General features: G+C 41.5%; 1 protein-coding gene across 1 annotated transcript in view; it reads right to left on the bottom strand.

The window, feature by feature from the left end:
* Positions 1–18937, bottom strand: part of NPAS2 (neuronal PAS domain protein 2) — a 611171-nt gene that overhangs the window by 338369 nt on the left and 253865 nt on the right. The window contains exon 5 of the mRNA XM_069204404.1: positions 2749–2838. Coding sequence (XP_069060505.1) covers positions 2749–2838 — 90 coding nt within the window. The remainder of the gene's footprint in view (positions 1–2748; positions 2839–18937) is intronic.

Below are 18937 nucleotides of genomic sequence, written 5' to 3'. Positions count from 1 at the left end.
AGGGGGCCCGACTAAGAGTTACTTTAGGAAATGAAATATAGCTACTTAAGATAACTCTAAATATAACTGGTGAATTTCAATGGTATTTAGAGTTTAAAACTGAACATTTCAACTAACTAAAAGGTTACTTTAACCTTTGTTTTTTTAGTGAATAAAATATACATATATATATATCAATATATATATAGGTCACTTAGACATCTGTAGAAAAATCCATTCTGGTAGTCTGGCTATGGACTTGCTGTCTTCTCAGTCAATAAATATTTAGTGAAACCCCTCTTTTTTAAGGCAATCTTATCAATACTATTTGTGCTATGCGTTTTGGAAAACGTTTATGGTATTGTCAAATATTTGTGTTCTAAAACTTTTAATTAACTTATAAAAATGATGATGACCTATCATTCTATAGCACATTTTGCTTCAATTATACTGTTAAAGGCTAAATATCCTGTCTACTCCACTCAGTTTTGAAATTGTATATAAATAAATATATATATATACACACACACACAAACACACATATAAAAAATATTAAAAATAAGAGAAATCCTACTCCCACACTCGAACAGATTTATCGCCACGTAACTTTACACCATGCTTTAGGTGTGAGCACACTGAATTACGAGCCCACTTAAAAAGGACGGAGTGGTTTTGTATTTGCTTTTTCAGGTAGAGCATTGCCTTCTATTTTTTGTTAGCACACGCACTGTTTGTTGCCATGAACGAATGCCATAGGTGTTTCCTGAAGTGAACGAGAAAGGCCCTCAGCTTAAGGGGGTGAACGGTGACCTTCAAAAGCCACGAGTATCTGCAGCAATGTCCCAATAAGGATAATTTCAAAACCAATCATGTGGGACCTCAAAGAATGTTACTACCGGGAAGCATACACTTGCAAATATATGTTTATATTGTTCTTAAGGTAGCATTAAAACATATAAACAGCAATCACAGTTCTCATACATTAAAAGTGCAAGTGGACATAAGGTGCTGGTGCGTTTTTCACAGTAGTAAGGTCCACTGCCTATTCCTAAAAATGTTTTTGTCAACATTCTCAAGAGGGGTGGGACACTTACCACCAATTTGGATTTGATAGTAATATATTAGTGTTTTGCGACCAAATTTTTGTCGCAAAACATTAACACATTTGCTTAAGGAATCCGTATGTGGAAGGGACACCCTTAACACACTCCTTCAAAAAAGCCATTCCTTAATGTTGACTTAACCCATTTAAAGATCTAGAAAAACTTTTCTGAATAGTTCATTGAGTTTAGTAAATCAGAAAAAGTATTTTAGCTGTCGCAAACCCTCAGATGTACTGAGCCTGAGGGTTTGCAACGTTAAAACATTTTGTAAATCAGGCCTGAAATTCCCATATGTGCACATTTTGGCCACACGGATTCCCTCAAATATTATTTAGTAAACTCCTGAATTGACAGGTAATATAGGGGTGTAGCCTGCCATATGAGAACAGAGTGCTGTTCTTACTCATAATTAAGGCCTCAAAATTGCAATCCTGCTTCCAAGTTCCAACTTATCCTTTGAAGGCCAAAATGTAGTTGTAATACTTCCCAAGCACAGACAGCAGTGCCTCTCAGATCGTACTGCTCATTTTCTGAACAATTACAATTTTTGAGACATTTGAAACGGCACGGAGGGCCTATTTTATGAAAAGTTAGAGCCGCCGTAGCGTCATTTTTTGACGCAAAAGCGGCGCAAACTTACAAAATATAATTATATTATGTGTTTGCGCCGCTTTTGCGTCAAAAAATGACGCTAAGGCGGCTCTAACTTTTCATAAATTAGGCCAGGAATGTTTTAGAAAATCAATGCATTATTTATTGTTGCCATTCAAATGGAGTTTGCCTATATTTTTTCCATGGTAATGTAATAGAGCCTGGGTTTGTAGAAAATGCATATCTTAAATTATATGTTTAATCTGTGACGTAGCCAGTGTGTCATAGGCCCTAACACAAGAAAGGAAATGTCCCCCGGACGTTGTTGGAACTCTTAAATACATCAGTAATCAGAGTTCAGTGAGCCCAGCAAGCCTCTGGGCCCAGTACCACTGAACCTGCTGCACCAATGGAAGCTATACCTCTTTGCTTAATATTTGTTCAATAGTTTAAAGTTAAGTGAGGTAAAAGTAGAGAAGTAATCAGACATAGTGCAGTAGAAAAGACACATGATCCCAGACTACTGTGGAATGCAATGAAAGGTAATTTCTCTCACAACAGAGCACCTGCATCATTCCGACGATATCCAATCCTATGTGAAAGCTGTGGATCAATTTCTGTCATTGACTGAAAAAGCTCCAGTTAAAGTGACATTGTTTTTAGACTGTGACATTTTCCTATGCCTTATATTGGAACTATTTAAGTAAAATAGCTCGAATAACAGACAGGAACACTGTAACTAACATACGGCATACACAGGCATGGTTTCAAAAGCTGTAAGGTGGTCTTGGGAAGCAGTGCTATATAAATAGTATGCCTAAAGTCCCCGACAGAGGACCCAACTTTGGGTACCCTGAATTGAAACACATCATACGTTCTTCACACCACAGGAGCCTTTAGAATGTGCTAGCGCTCATTAACACGCATGTCAGGTTTAACAGGCTACTTGTAATGAGGACCAGTGTGCCCGTGAACACAACTTCAAACCCTGCCCCGTTCTTCCAATAGTCCAAGGCAATAATGTGACGACGTAAGCACAGCTTCCATGTTATGAGAAGATGTTTGAGTTACTCACCGGTAAATGACCAAGAAGGGAAGTGATGCTGTCAGAGACAAATACAATGCTCCCATCTGTGGCTACTGCTATGACAAAACCGTCTAGTGCCTGTGGGAACAAATACATTATGAAAGTATTTCAGAGTATTGATACTGGGGAATAATTGCAAAAATACAATAAGCGCTTGTATCCTACTTGCTCAAGCCATCAGGGATAGGGTTAGTGTAGATCAACGGTACTCAAAGTACGGCCCGCGGGCCGCCAGCGGCCCCACGGACCTAGCTTGGCGGCCCGCGAGACGCACACCAAACGCCACATCATAATGGCAGTAGTATGTAAACATAGAAGAGGGCCGCGGGAGCATGCTCCCGCGGCCCTCCTCTATGTTTACATACGGCGGCCATTGTTTATGGCGTTGCCCTGACGATCCTGGAAGCCAAAGCCCCATAAAAGTCAGCGCTTGCAGCTAACTTTTATGGGGCTTTGGTCGTCTGCTTCCTGTCACCGGCTCCACGTCTGCTGCCCGCCTGCCTGCCTGCTGTTCCACATTTGTGGCATCTTTACAGTGCTTTGAGTCAGGTAAGGCTCTTTGGTTATTTATTTATTTGTTTTTAATGTAGTGTGTGTTACTGGGGTAGGCGTGAGTGCAGATTGCGCTGTGTGTGTGCGCTGTGTGTGTGTGTTACTGGGGTAGGGGTGAGAGCAGATGGCGCTGTGTGTGTGCGCGCTGTGTGTGTTACTGGGGTAGGGGTGAGAGCAGATGGCGCTGTATGTGTGCGCGCTGTGTGTGTTACTGGGGTAGGGGTGAGAGCAGATGGCGCTGTGTGTGTGTGCGCTGTGTGTGTTACTGGGGTAAGGGTGGGAGCAGATGGCGCTGTGTGCAGATGGCGCAGTGTGTGTTACTGGGGTAGGGGTGAGAGCAGATGGCGCTGTGTGTGTTACTGGGGTAGGGGTGAGAGCAGATGGCGCTGTGTGCAGATGGCGCTGTGTGTGTTACTGGGGTAGGGGTGGGAGCAGATGGCGCTGTGTGCAGATGGCGCAGTGTGTGTTACTGGGGTAGGGGTGAGAGCAGATGGCGCTGTGTGCAGATGGCGCTGTGTGTGTTACTGGGGTAGGGGTGGGAGCAGATGGCGCTGTGTGCAGATGGCGCAGTGTGTGTTACTGGGGTAGGGGTGAGAGCAGATGGCGCTGTGTGCAGATGGCGCTGTGTGTGTTACTGGGGTAGGGGTGGGAGCAGATGGCGCTGTGTGCAGATGGCGCAGTGTGTGTTACTGGGGTAGGGGTGAGAGCAGATGGCGCTGTGTGTGTTACTGGGGTAGGGGTGGGAGCAGATGGCGCTGTGTGCAGATGGCGCAGTGTGTGTTACTGGGGTAGGGGTGAGAGCAGATGGCGCTGTGTGTGTTACTGGGGTAGGGGTGAGAGCAGATGGCGCTGTGTGTGTGCGCGCTGTGTGTGTTACTGGGGTAGGGGTGAGAGCAGATGGCGCTGTATGTGTGCGCGCTGTGTGTGTTACTGGGGTAGGGGCATTGTTTTGAAAAAGGGGGTGGGGTGGTTGTTCCCCCTCTAAGCCCCGCCCCCTCTAAGCCCCGCCCCCCGCTGTCACTTCAGTGCGGCCCTCGGCCGCAAACCATACTGCAATTTTGGCCCCCGAGAAAAAGTTTGTGAGTACCCATGGTGTAGATGAAACTTGGAAGACGCACTGGCCCTCATTAGGAGTCCGGAGTTAAATTCCGATCGCTCAGCAAATCCGTACCTCCACAGTGATTGGAAATACGAGTTGTGCGATGATTATTATCACAGCCTCGTAGTTTTACCCTTATAAATTCCGACAGGTCAAAACTTCCGAAATTTATAGGAGGAAAAATGCCCGAAATTGACCAATACATGCCGATTTTGGTGCAGTATCTTCCAAAATCCGTTTGCTATTCCTCAAAATTTGCAATATGGCAATATTTATCGCACGCGATAACCTTGACTCTGTGGAGTCATATTTTCTCAGGTGTGATAAATATCACACCGTTTACCGATCGCTGCTAATGATGGTCTGTGGTAAAGAACACAATTACTGAAAAGTACGAACCTACTTTTAGGATGTGACTAGGAAAATATTTATGTAAGGGGAATTAGAGGTGCTTTGGCTATGTTGCATTCCTTATAAATCTCGGCAGTCACTCACTCGCTCACTCATTCATTCACAATCATAGCAGTTCAGCCAATGTGGTTGGTCTGCACAGTTGTTTGTTTGGTGGAACTGACTGATTTATTAATTGATTTGGCACACCTAGGAAACGTATTTTGACTGACTGAAGGGTTAAAAACTGTAGTGAAATCCAACATCTAAATCATCAGGAAGAATTTTAAGAGGAAAGGAAATCCATTGTCTACTGATCCGAACATAAAACATATGATTTACCACCCAGAGACTACCTTACTATTTGAAAAGGGCTTGAAAATTACAAGGTCCCAACATTAATTTTAGTGCTATACTTTCTTCTGTATGTCAAAGTAAACTTGTCCCGACACTTAGAGCCTAGGAGCCTCATTCTGAGGTGGGAAGAAACAGGGCATTTGCCATAAATCTGAGGGTTTCCCATCCTACCAATCTTGTGGTTCCAATGCCTTATTTTGAGTCAGAGGGACTGATGGGTGCCTGAGTTAGCCAGCTCTGGGATGCTGACATTTCAGGTCTGGATGGTCTGGCACTATGACCAATACAAGTAACTGGTAGGCAGATTCTATGAGGCTATCAAGGTCCTAGACGCAGTCTTTATCCAGGTGTGACGTTCAAGGTGGTGGGAGGTTAGAGAAACCGAGACCCAATTACTTCTGTTTAGACAGTGAGTGCATATTGAGCTGCAGGTCATCACTGATAGGGCTATGAACCCTGATGAGTGAGTTAAGGCACCTGGGGAAACCGTGCTCCAGTCTTCAGTGGATGGCTCTGGTCTCAACAGTGACCCACATCCAAAGGTTTCTTAACCCGGGATGCTAGGGAAGTCTTTTTCACATCAACTCCGAGGAACCTTAGGAGGGACAGACCTCATCACAGTTCAAATGCACCCAATTTGCCCGGTTGCTGTCACTGCCTACTAATCCAAGTCAGGTTTAGGACACATCCAGGTATTACTGCTAGGGTGGGAAGAGGTACCCCTGCAAATACTAAGGATAGTGATTAGCGATGTGACAACTAGACTGTAATATGAAAATTAGAGATGAGTTTTTGTCTGGTTTCTTGAGTCCTCAAAGCATTCAGAAATCCTACTATAGATAACGGAACGAAATTCCTACTCTCCTCTGGGATTTGTTTATTTTTACATTTATTATCTCCAGAGGATTTCAGAATCCAGATCCACAAATAATCCACAAATGAACATAAAAGATACAAACGTCACTGATTGATTAACGTTGCAAAGCCCACCGACAACTTTTTGTAACACAAATATCTCCAAACTGACTGGATTTACACCAAACTAAGCAAAAGCACTCACTGAATACCCAGAGTGATGTGAAGCTTAGTGGAAATCAGTTTTTTATGGAAGTTAACACAGAAAGCACAACATTTTTTATTTTATTTTCATACCCTGACAGATTGGCATGAAACTTAACAAACCAAAACTTTTAGATATACACTTCTTGATAGGAAAGTTTCATGCATTTGTCAAATGGAGTCAAAGTTAAAAGCAAACCAGAAACTGTCCATTCAATGGAACAGAATCATCATCACATAGACAGTATCCCTAACTGTGTAGTATTGGCAAAATGCCAGATGATTGGCAAAGTCCACCAGAACCCTTAGATGGCAATAATGTATTTTTTATAATACATGGGATACTGTAAACCCTGTATAAACACAAGTCTCTAATTTATTTATAATCAGTGACTTGTGACGCATCCAGTTGCCGGTACTAAAAAAAAAAGTCAGAACCCGACTATTATAAGTTATTACAGTCGAGTTCTGATGCCACAATGCCTGCTCCCAGAGCCTGGAGCTGAGTTGAAAGGCAGGCCAGGCCAGAGAGAATAATCGATGAAGCTGTTTACAGCAATAAAAAAAGAACAATGTTTTTTTTTTCTTCTGTCTTATTTTTTAATTTACAATGACGAGCAGGGAGACCATGTTTATTTTTTGCAGTGCTTAGATAGTAAGAGAAAAGCTAGACTTTTTCTACACATTCTGAGCTAGTGCAGCTTTTTTTAAATATATGTTTGCAACAAATAACTAACAGGTTTTTGATATGTTTGATTTTGCACTAGAGGTTTTATTTTTATTCTTCGTGTTTGCAAACATGCTCACTCTTTCATATGAAAGAGCTGTGCACCAAGGTTTTAAGTGGTTTGTGGAAAAGGTGATGGTGTGACCATGTATTGTATGGGATAAAGCACTCCCTGGCTTACATAATAATAAGGACGTTGCAAGTCAACTTGGAGTTCCATAACCTTACAAAGGAAGTCAGTTTTCAGCCTGGTTCCTCAATATGGTTATGGGACTCTTTGGTGACTACAAATATCCCTAAAATGTACTACAGGGGTTACTTTATCCCTTATACTGTATATTACAGATATTTTTAGGTGCTGTTAGTATGAAAACAATGCTTTTTCAAACAGAGAAAAGTTTAATGAAAACAATATGCAAAAATTGGGCCTGTTAGAACCAGGAGCGGCTCGCCAGATTTGCGGCGGTCGGGCGGGGTGGCCCGGGGGAAAGGGGTTCCGGAGTAAAGGAATTTTCATTTAAAAAAAACAAAAAACTTACCTCTGCGCCAGCTTCTCGCCGCAACGCTGTTCTCTTCCGTCCTGCAGTGCAGGCATATGCTCCCAGCCTGTCCTGCGGCCAATCCTAACTGCTCAGAGCAGCATCAGGATTGGCTAGGAGCACCCAGCTAGGGCACTCCAGGCAGACAAGGAGCCTGATCAGCTCTCAGTTGCCAGGCTGGAGAGACCCTACTGCGCATGTACGTTTGGCCGTCCTGCAACAGCCGGCCAAACATATATGCGCAGTGAGGGGAGTGCACAGTGCACTCCCCTCACTGCTCGCCACTCCATGGCCATCCCCCTTTCACAAGGAAGGGACAATAAACACAGTTTATTGTCCCTTGTGAAAGGTTTGCAGCTTCTGCTGCTGGCAGGAGGGTGGTGGGGGGGGAGGGGGGCAACGCTCCTCCGTATAAATGGAGGAGCTGCCACTGGTTAGACGTGAAATCCTTTGGGTATTCCCCCAGACTTTTAGCCTTCCCTCCCTGATTTTTGCTGAACTTCTTTTTGTTGGCATTAGGACTCTGTGCACTCTCCCACTGCTGAGCAGTGATAACATGCTTTTGCTCTCTTCCTAAAACAGGGAAAAATTGGCCTACACCATATTGGCACATTTAATTGACTTGGTGTGTCCATAATTTCACCAGAGGTGAAACGTCTGCAAATCAAGTATTTCTTTATCAACTTAAGAAAACAAGATTGCACATAAAACAGTATTTGGGGTCTTAAACACGTTCTGGCTATAGAAATCAATCAAATAGAACAAGTACAGAATAAAAGGAAAAAGGGTTAAAGACATTCAGAGCTACTAAGTTTGTACAACAATTTTGCCCTGTAAAATAAAACCCACAGGATGACTACCAGCTCTGAATGTGCAGTTTTAGATATAGTGTCCCACCTGGATATGCAGGTCGTGTAGAATGTGACAACTGACAGGGATAGTGTTTGGCCAAGCTAATTGTTAATTGACAAGTATTCCCTCAGACACACAGCCTTAGTTGCTAAATTTAGTTGCTAATTGAAACAAAAATAAACCAAGTATTTTTCAGATAACTCTTCCAGAAATCAATCCTTTTGGTGTGCGTAATTTGTCTAATTTGCTTTTGGGCAAGTACATAAAATTATTGCAGTTTTGTGTAACTTTGCAAAATGCAAATCTATCATTTTACACTATATTTTAGAGGAAAATCCGTCCTCCTGTCAATTTTTAATGCAAGTTTGCATTTAATAAAGGACTATGAACAACAGCCGCTCACGTTCTGTGGTCCCTGCGCATTTACTGTAACAACCCTTTTTGCTGTAATATATGGCACGTAATTGTGCAAAGTTGTATAATGGTGGATTTTATGGAATTTTGAATAAAACAAAATTCCTGAAATTATGTGAATTTCACCCAGGCCTTTGTTTTTTCACGGTGTAGATTTTCACACAATTCTGTGTGTTCTACTTACACAGCTTGGGCTTCTTGGCCTAATTTTGTTCTCATCACTGCTGTCCTGGCAATGTCTGTACCCTATCATCCCCAATGCATTTCAAATGGAACTCGTCCCTTCATGGAGGCATGGAGGTGCTAGGATGATAATTCTCTAAGAACCTTCTCAACGTCCTGACACATAAACTGAAAATTCAAACGAAACTGAACACAATCATAAATGAAAGATCAGAAAAGTATATATGTACTAATAAATGAAAACATATCTGTACAACATGTCACAGGTTAACAGACAGGGTTAGAACATGAGGTATAATGAGGTACAGCAATTCACCTGTGAGGTATGTCTTGTAGGCTTAGACCTAAAAAGGGATGCACATTTGGCCTAGATATCTTTAGAGGAAAAATAATATGGAGGTTTAAACATGAATTGCCCCAAAAAAGGCCTCAACACTGGAGGGTGATTAGGGAGGAGCATCAGTTGTTAAGGGGTTTATAGGTGAAGATATGCAGAGATGTTTGTTATGATGTACTTTTCATAAAATATGGAAATTATTTAATGGGCCTCTCTGAAATAATGGAAAATATTTCACAGTTCCCTGTGAAATATTATTTTCATCACAATGACAGTACAAACCACCCTCCTCAGCTTTATAGTTGTTCATTATCTAATCAAAACTCTATCAACGATGACATTCTAATTCCGATCAAATCCCACTGTTAGCTGCCCCTTGCAGAGAACAAATTCCATAATCTCTTCCTTTCTAAAGGCAGAAAGATTTTTTTTTTTAACAAAGCAGCGGATGTTTGTTCTAAAGTTCTATATTCTCAACTACATAATAAAATGTTTTTCTAAAAAAAAATTGTGAACAGTTTAATACAGATTTATAATTAACATATTGATCCTGAACTACCTTAAAACAAACATGTAATGTTAAAAACGACATAATATGTTAACACGAGTAATATGGTCCTATATCCCTTGATAGCAATATAGGACCATATTACATGATTATCCTTTATGTATTTTATTTGAAGCACAGACCAGATAGGTGGGTGGCCTGTGCATAGTCCTTTTACGGGCCCATTGAAGAGATATTCCAAAGTTATGAGGCAACGTGGAGGCTAAAGTGTACTAGCTCCATGCTTGTATGTGTGTACCATGGCGCACGGCTTGTGATTACATAGTTGTGAGCCAAAATGACAACAATTCTGATTTAACAAAATCTTTGGTGCATGAAGTGAACGTGATGCAAGACTAGCATTGTCTTTTTCCAGATCTCTCTTTCAGTGTTCATACAATCAGAGTAGTACCAACAAAGCCTGACCATTGAAGAGCTACAGGAAAGAAGCACATGTCAATCCATGAATACATATCCCAGAATACAATTTAGCATGTTCTTAGAGTGGCCCTAAACTTTCTGAAATCTTCCTGCAGCCGCCCATGACTTTAACCACATCTTCTTTACCTGAGTTCTTCGCAGCATGCACACTGGGCTTATCGACTGGCTTCTGAGACCGTGTCCCAGCATGTTTGAACTTTCCGGTTTTTTTCTGATGATTGTCCTGCAGTATGTAACTGCAACCAGTTAGCAGGCACACAGCAGAACTCTTTTTTCACATTTCCTTGATCACCCCAGTCTTTTACTGACATGTGAATTGCAGTGGAACATACATCTAATATTGGTGTAGACAAGATTGTCAACAGCAAGCAAGATGACTTTGTCAGCCAGAGGGAGCACACAACCTTTTCTGAGAACAGAATTACTACTGAAAAGCATTGTTTAAGGGAGCTAAGAGGTGCTACCCCTGAAGATAGTGGAGCATGATGTCACATGCCAGTAATAAGATGGAATTAGCTTTCAAAGGGGTGTTGCAGTTTCGCTGGGTATAAAGACAGAAACCAATGACAAATCCGAGACTCAAGTGGCAGCACATAGAGGGCAAGGCATTGCTGACGATAGAGATGGTCATGGGTTCTGAAAGGCCAAGGGTGGGTGACAATACGGAGAGTAAGACCTGATGCCACAGATGGCAGAGTTGGATGGTTGCTCTCCTGTGAGCTTCGCCACTGCGCCCTAGCCGTTTATACTCTTAATGTGCAATCTGATGGGGGAACCTAAGAGGGCTTCTGCGGTGGCCCTACATTGATCTGATGGCCTGGTATGTCATAATTATTGGCATTTGCAGCCCGACCTTGCTACTTCCGAAATGGCGCCGCCCGCACTCCCTTTATTTTAGAGCTGCGTCGGAGAAGCCGGGCTGCAAGGAGGAGTTGCATGAGCTGCCCTCATGTTTTGTTTTGTGCGGGTGAGTTGCAAACCTGGTGGATTCCTCTTTCTGCTCCCTGAATGTCCCTATTAACTTAGCACTGTAGCACTTGCTGCATATTGTATGCAAGTCATTTCTGCAGATGGCTGGATACTTCCAAACCTTTCTAAGCTGCATAACGATCTCTGCTTTTAGTGAACCCCTTTGTTATACGATCACCTTAAGGTCGAGTTGACTACTCTCTACACCCCATCCCCCCAGAAGATGTGGTTGATCTTAGAAACCCAATTAGATGTCTTTTGGTGTATTTTCTCTGTGGGGCCTGCACTTTTTATATGAGAGGAATGCATATGGGTTTTTTGCCTTTCACTCTCTGACCTTTAAGGGCTCATACATACTCTAGGTACTGGATTTACTCCAAATGTGACCCGCCTCTTACGCCTAGAATCTCACTGCCCCTTTCGCTTATCAATTTAGAATGTTGTTTTTGCCTGCCTCTAGTACTGATTTTTAACTGCCTTATGAATGTCAGAAGCCCTTTATTATGTGGATGCTCTTCAACTCATAATCATTTTATATCTGCTTAGAAGGCTATCGCATTGTAAGAGATGTGCTGTTCGGGCTAGTGTTTGTTGTACAATCTGAGCTGCGGCCACTAAATTGCACTTTGTGCTAAAAGCATTGGAATGGCGTTCCCCTTTTATACCCCTATTTGATTCAAGTACATCTACTTCATACTCCAATTTCACATTATGTTAGATTCCAGAGACTCTAAGGACAAAGACACTAATGAGAAGCTAAAACTAGTTAAGCAGGATCCCCACTCCCTGACTCTTCTATTAAGGGAAGACCCAGAGACTCTGCAACAATGGAGGCCATCCTACATAAACATAATGCTGTATATGACATAACTCAAAGTACTAAAACTAACATGGACCTCCTGCAAATGGAGGTTCAGCTGTGAGAAATTGGGTTGTTGGTTGATTGGGGTGTGAGCCCTAGTCAAACAACAGCCTCAATCCCTTGCAAGGTGAACCACAAAAAGTCACTAATTTAAACGGTGCTTAACCCTGGGTAGCTTGGCAGTCAGGCTAAGGGCCATATGTACGAACACTTTTTCCCATAGACACAGAATGGGTAAAAACCTTTGCTACATCTGGCCCTAAATGTAGAGGCAATGTGTTAAGTAGTTATGTAGTACACAAACAACAAAACAGTGAAAACACAACACAATAAAAACCCTAAACCAAATTAGAAACAGAACCATCAAAATACAATTAGTAGAAGCAGAGTTCTAAAATTTTTACAGTTTAAGGTTCAAAATAACAAGTCATCAGTTTTGGAAAATGGCCACTTGGCCACCTTTAGAACCACAACCAAAGGTCCGGGAGTGGGTAGAGACATCTTGGGGTTCAAGACTCTCTCAGGCTGGGACCAGGTGCAGGTTAAACATGGTGGAAGCCTGTTATATCCCTGTAGATCTGACCAGGAGACCAGCTAAACTAGCTCTTGGAGTTACTTCTGAAGTCCTGGGTACAGGTGGAGATGCAGGGATTTACAGCAGGGCTGGCCTCTGATGGTTCAAAGCAGGCTCCAGTCAGCAAAGCAATCCTTCCAGGTACAGCAGCAGTCTGGCAGGGTGCACAGCAGGCCACTGCAGCAGGCAGTCCTCTGTGAGTCCTTCCACAGCTTCAGTAGCAAACTGAGGTGTAGGTGTGAGAGCCCTATTTTTATACCCTGGTGCCCTGTTCCTAGAAGTTAGGGGAAGTTTCCAGAAGAGTTCTCTGAAGTTCCAGGAATTTCCTGCCTCCCCTGCTCTGGCTCATACCTGGCTGCACTGAACATACAGAATTGTTAAGCCTATTGTGTGGCAGAAGACCTCAGCCTATTTAGATGTAAGTGGGGCTGTGCTTTGCTCCACTCCCCTTCAAGTCAGTTAATGGCCCATTCAGGCTCTGCTAATCCCACTATTGTGTGACTGTTTAGGGTGAATTCACAAAGTCTAAACTGTCAGTTACACCCAGCCATGTGACCTAAGGCAGGCTACAGGAACAGGGGTCTAGGGAAGGAAAGTGCCAACTTTCTAACAGTGGCATTTTCAAAATTGTAATAATAAATCCGACTTTACCATTAAAGAGGGTTTGTCATTACAAGTTCATAGATTCCAAACATTACATATCTACCACCTCTGGTTTAGAAAACGTATTAAGTATAATAATGCATCTCCAATGTTATCCTATGGGAGGGGTAGCTTCACAGTAGTGAAAAACACATTTGGTAGTTTTTCACTACTAGGACATGTAAAACTAAAACGTACATGTCCTACCTTTCAATTACACAGCACCCTGCCCTATGGGCTACCTAGGGCCTACCTTAGGGATGACTTATATGTAATAAAAGGGGTGATTAAGGCTTGGTAAGGGGTTTTAAATATTAAGATGACATATGCAGCAGGAGACTGCCTTCAGGATGCAATGGCAGGTGTGGGACATGTTTTAAGACGCTACTTAAGTTGGTGGCACCCACTGGTAGCATTTCATTTACAGGCCCTGGGTATATGGTTTACCACTCTACAAGGGACATACATGTGAATTAAATATGCTAATCAGGTAAATACTAATCAAATCATGTTTTAGGAAAACAGCACACACAGTTGTGCACAGAGTCCTAAGGCCAACCAGCTAAAATCCACCAAAAGTTTGGGGGTGACCCTGTACAGAGGGCCATTTCCAACGGTGGCCTTAACGAAAGACATGAAAGATCTGTCTATGAGGCTTAACCACGCTGACGGAAGGATAAGCAATTCAAAAGATCGCACAACAGCCCAAGAGAAACAACTTCAAAGGGTCGATCAGGTTCTATCCTCTCTCAAAAGAAATGTCGTCAACATGGGGGACCGCAATAGGCATGGTACTTTTAGAAAATGTGGCCTCCCTGACGGAGTTGAGGATAAAGCCCATATGTTGTTGAATTTCTAGAGTCCTGGCTCCCGGCTAACCTCAAAAAATCATTACACAGAGACTTTGAAATAGGGTGTGCCTCTCCTTTTCTTTCCTTTCTTGCTCTTTTTTCTTTCTCCCTTTCTCTCTTTTGCTTTTAATGGTGAGCTCTAGATGATTACCTCTTTCTTTTTTATTCTTTTTTTTAGTTGTGCAAAAATCTTTATGTTTGCTCGTATTTACGTTGCTATTTTGTCTCGCCTGAAATGCAACAGTCTTTAACTTGCTACTGGCAGAGATGTTACAGATTGACTGTGTCTTTTTTGAGATAGTTATGCTCTTTTTCACATTCAGATTACTGAGTTATTGTATGATATATGATGTGCCTCTATCTCTTATCTGCAAGGAGGGAGGGGGAGGCAAGGGAGGGAAGTTTTGTTTTCTCCTCTTTTCTTCCTTACATTCTTTCACCAATGCTGGTTATTAGTTGTCTGTTTTATTGTATGTAATAGAGAATGGTCATTCAGATACATATAGACATGCCATTTTTCTTTTCTATACCAGAGACCTATGTGAAGGTGACCTTACCTTTTTTCATAGCAGTTTTATGATGTATGTGTTGTGTTGTACATTTGCTTTTATGATGTGTTATTTTAAAGTGTTGACCCTCTATGTCCCCCCATCTATTGGAGAACTTGATTTTTCTATTTGTGACTTTAATGGACTTTCAATGCTGTGGTTCGCTCGACGTTCCATCCACTACATGGATGCTCCCACAGTCTCCTAGGCTTATACTTTGTCCTTTAGGACCTGTCATCTTGATTTTTAGAGATGACTTCTGGTTGTGGGTTTTTGCTATTGGTCTCTTGTTTGCTTTTGCTACATATTTACTTTTTTCTTTCACATTTCTTTTCTCCATTCCTTGCGCCATGGGGTTTTTGCTTATTGGGTTAGATGCTTCCTTTATTTGGCCCCACGTTGGGGGAAGAATTAATACTTGGATCTATTAACACTTCTTAATGTGCATGACTTGAAGGATTTATCCCTTAGTGCTAAAGGCTTAAATCACCAATTAAAATGTAAAAAGATACTAGATTATTGTATTGGTCTTAGAGAAGACAAAGGGGCTGACTTAGAGTTTGGCAGAGGGGTTACTCCTTCACTAACATGACGGATATCCTGTCTGCCATATTACAAATTCCATAGACTATCATGGAATCGTAACAATGCGGACGGGGTATCTGACACAGTTGTGACGGAGTAATCCCCTCCACCAAACTGTAAATCAGGCCCATAATTTTTGTACAAGAAACTAAGTTTGGTCATAAGGATGCACTTTCAAATGCGGGTTTGTGGAAGGTAGATTGGCAAGTGATAATACTTGTCTTTTTTGCCACGTGATCGAAAAAAAAATTCTTTGTTAATGCCCCAGCTATCGTTGCGATAGCCTTCAATGCCGAAAAGCCTTTCGATAAAGTGTGCTGGCCCTTTCTTAAAGCTGCTTTAGATCGGTGTAACTTGGTTGAAATGTTCTCTTCGATGGTTAGGTCCCTTTATGTGAACCCCACTGCGAGGATAAGGGTCAACAGTTCTATTTCTTCCTCTTTATCTTTATTTCAGGGCACCAATAAGAGCAGTCCATTATCTTCACTACTATTTCTTTTTGGCGATTAATCTGTTATTAGTGGTGATTAATAGCTTTTCGAAGATTAATGGTGTTACTTTTGGTTCACACATATTTAAGACTGCCACATATGCAGCTGACATATTAATTGTCTCTGAAAATCCAGCTATCGCAGTTCCTAACCTTCTTTCTCTGATTCAGTCTTATGCAGAATATTCAGGCAATTTGTTGAATACAGAGAAGACTGAGGTAATGCCTCAATGTTTATTGTAACTCTTCTTGCACTGGAAAATCAGGCCTTTTATGGCACGTGAAAATAATTAAATATCTCGGCATATAGTTTTCCAAGAATTTAGCGGAATCAACCGCTAATAAAAAGAAAATCTTAGATAAGATCAAGGATCAAATGTCCTATTGCTCACCTACATTTATCTCTTGGTGGAGAGGATTGGAAACTATCAAAATAATGATTACTCCTCTTGTAAATTTCTTGATGATGATGCTTCCTGTTCATCTGTCTTATATATTTTTTTCAACCTTAGATAAATTAACGTCTAAGGTTTTGTGGTCTCATACAAAACCTACAACGAATCTTAAAATACTTAGGGCCTGATTTATACTTTTTGACACAAAACTGCGCGAATGCAGTTTTGCAGCAAAAAGTATAGTGCCAGCTTACGCCATTCCACAGCGCCAGCTGGACGCCATATTAAAGGAATGTCTGAAGCCGGCGCTAAACTTGGGCTAGCATTTACAAAAAAGACACTAGCCGCGTGGGAGTGACAATAGATAAGGAAGGAGTTGTGCGTCAAAAAATTATGCTAGCCTGGTTAGAGGCAAAAAAATGCCTCTTAGTAGACTAGCACCATTTCCTGGCGCACAAACACCTTAAACATGACTCCTGTCTTTGGAAAGACAGGAGTCGTGCCCACCACCCCAATGGCCAGCACAGGGGACAAGTGTCTCCTGGGCATGGCCATTGCACCCCGTGCCATGCAGTGGGCCCCAAGTTAGGGCCCTCAATGGCACTTTAAAAAAGTTAAAAAAATACTTACCCTACTTACCTGGGATGGGGTCCCCCATCCTCTGGTGTCTCTCTGGTGTGAGTGGGGGTGTTTTTGGGGCTCGGAGAGGGCACCTGTGGACCCATTCAATGTGTTTAACCATGGAAATGAGTCCACAGGTCCGCTAACGCCTGGTCTGACCCAGGCGTTAAACAATGGTGCAAAGCAAGCTTTGCACCATTATTAAGTCCCTTTTCCCACCCGTGCGTCATTTTAGCAGGGGGATAAATATGGGGCTATGGGGGTAGCACCATTTTTTAGATGTGGACGCCTAACTTTCATTTCATTTACGCAAGGTAGGTTCACGCATCCAAAAAATGGTGTAAACTCCAATATTGTGACGCTAGAGTGTCAAAATATAAATATGGAGTTAAGTTTGCGCCAAATTTGCGTAAAACAAATGACGCAAATTCGGCACAAACAGAGCATAAATATGCCCCTCAGACGTCCCCATTCAAAGGGAGGGTGTGATTTTCCAAATTGGTATAATTATCACACAGCTTTCCTTATAGCGCGAGGAGAGTGTTGGTTCGATATCTGAGCTACTATGGTACCTCCTTGGCTTCTAATCAAGCGTCACCTTATATCTCTTTATTCCTTGTTTTTAGCATTAACCATGAAGTCTCTTAAGTTGCCTCAGTCTTTTCATATCTTTTATGATACGATTTGAGCTCTTAAACTCTTGGACAAGTCTTTATCACCTAAATTATCTAAGCCTTTGGCCCTTTCCTTGTGGACTAACAAAACTTTCTACTGAAGTTTCAGCCGATATAGGTCCAGTTTGGGCCATGAAAGATATAAATAGTGTGTCTAATTTGACGGAAGATTACCCTCCTCTTTCATTAGCCCTTTTACAGACTAAGGGCCTGATTTAGATATTGGTGGACAGATTACACAGTCACAACGGTGAGTGATATCTCGTCTGCCAACACCTAAATCCCTTTATATTCTATTTTTATATTTAGATTTCAGCAGACGGGATATCTGTCATCATTTTGACAAAGTAGTCTGTCTGCCAATATCTATATCAGGCCCAAAGTATTCATTATCCAACATGGGTTTTTATAATTTCATAAAGATTAAGCAAAGATTACAAAACTTGGTGCACTACCTCCTTCAAATGTTCTTCTTTTATTTCAACAGTTGAGCAGAGTGAGCCATGTAGCATCGGAAATATATATAATTTTGAGGAATGCTCTATTGACTTCTCCTTTACCACTTCAACAACGTTGGTCGATATATCTTCAAAAGTCAAACCTTTCTTCAATTCCTGATGAGAACTGTCCAAACATCTCTTCTAAACCTCTTAACAATAAATTAATTCCTACATTATCCCAGGCATATTTTTACACTACACATTTTCTCCACTGGACACTATCCAAAATGTTTAAATTACGTCTTCTTGATTCTCATCTCTGCCGGTCCTGTAAAAATACTTCAAGCGTTCTTGATCATATGTTTCCAAACACCTCTCTAACTATTGGATTGATGTCCATGATCAAATTTCTAACATTTAATAAATATCTTTCTCTTTATCTCTCTCTCTTATCATGTTAGGCCCACATGCCTTGAGTCCTCCTTTGGATATGTCTGATAACGATATAAATTTGCAAGATCTTCTTTTGACAGCAGCAGTCAAAGTTATCTTGTTAGAATGGAATAATGTTTCATTTCGTACATGGTGGGCTTGGATTGCCTACCTTAGGAGTATACATAAAAAATTACCAGTTTTCCCCAAGAACACCTGCTCCTTCGCAATCGCTTTGGCACACATTAGATGCCTTTATGGCCTCAACATAATAAATCATTTACTAATATTTTGCTTTAATTTATTTTGTAGGAAGTATCTATTTTTATTCTATGTAATTTAACTACATGACATTCCCTTTCTTCTTGTTTTCTTTTCACTTCTTTTCTTTTATTGTATCTTTTTGCTTCCTCTACAGAACATACATTTGAGACCTATGTATAATTTATTCATATATCTCTCTTTACCCCTATTGGTTAGAACCTACAGTATTTCTAGATTTGATTAGTGTTTTTATTGTCTTTCATATATTTGGATTTGTTTGTCCAACATCATAATATATTGCCGATTTTCTGTGTTTCTGTGATACTTGTACCA

Source organism: Pleurodeles waltl, chromosome 8, assembly GCF_031143425.1.
Source record: "Pleurodeles waltl isolate 20211129_DDA chromosome 8, aPleWal1.hap1.20221129, whole genome shotgun sequence".
Taxonomy (NCBI): Eukaryota; Metazoa; Chordata; class Amphibia; order Caudata; family Salamandridae; genus Pleurodeles; species Pleurodeles waltl.
The sequence above is the reverse complement of the archived record's forward strand: the minus strand, read 5'-3'. Positions and strand labels throughout refer to the sequence as shown.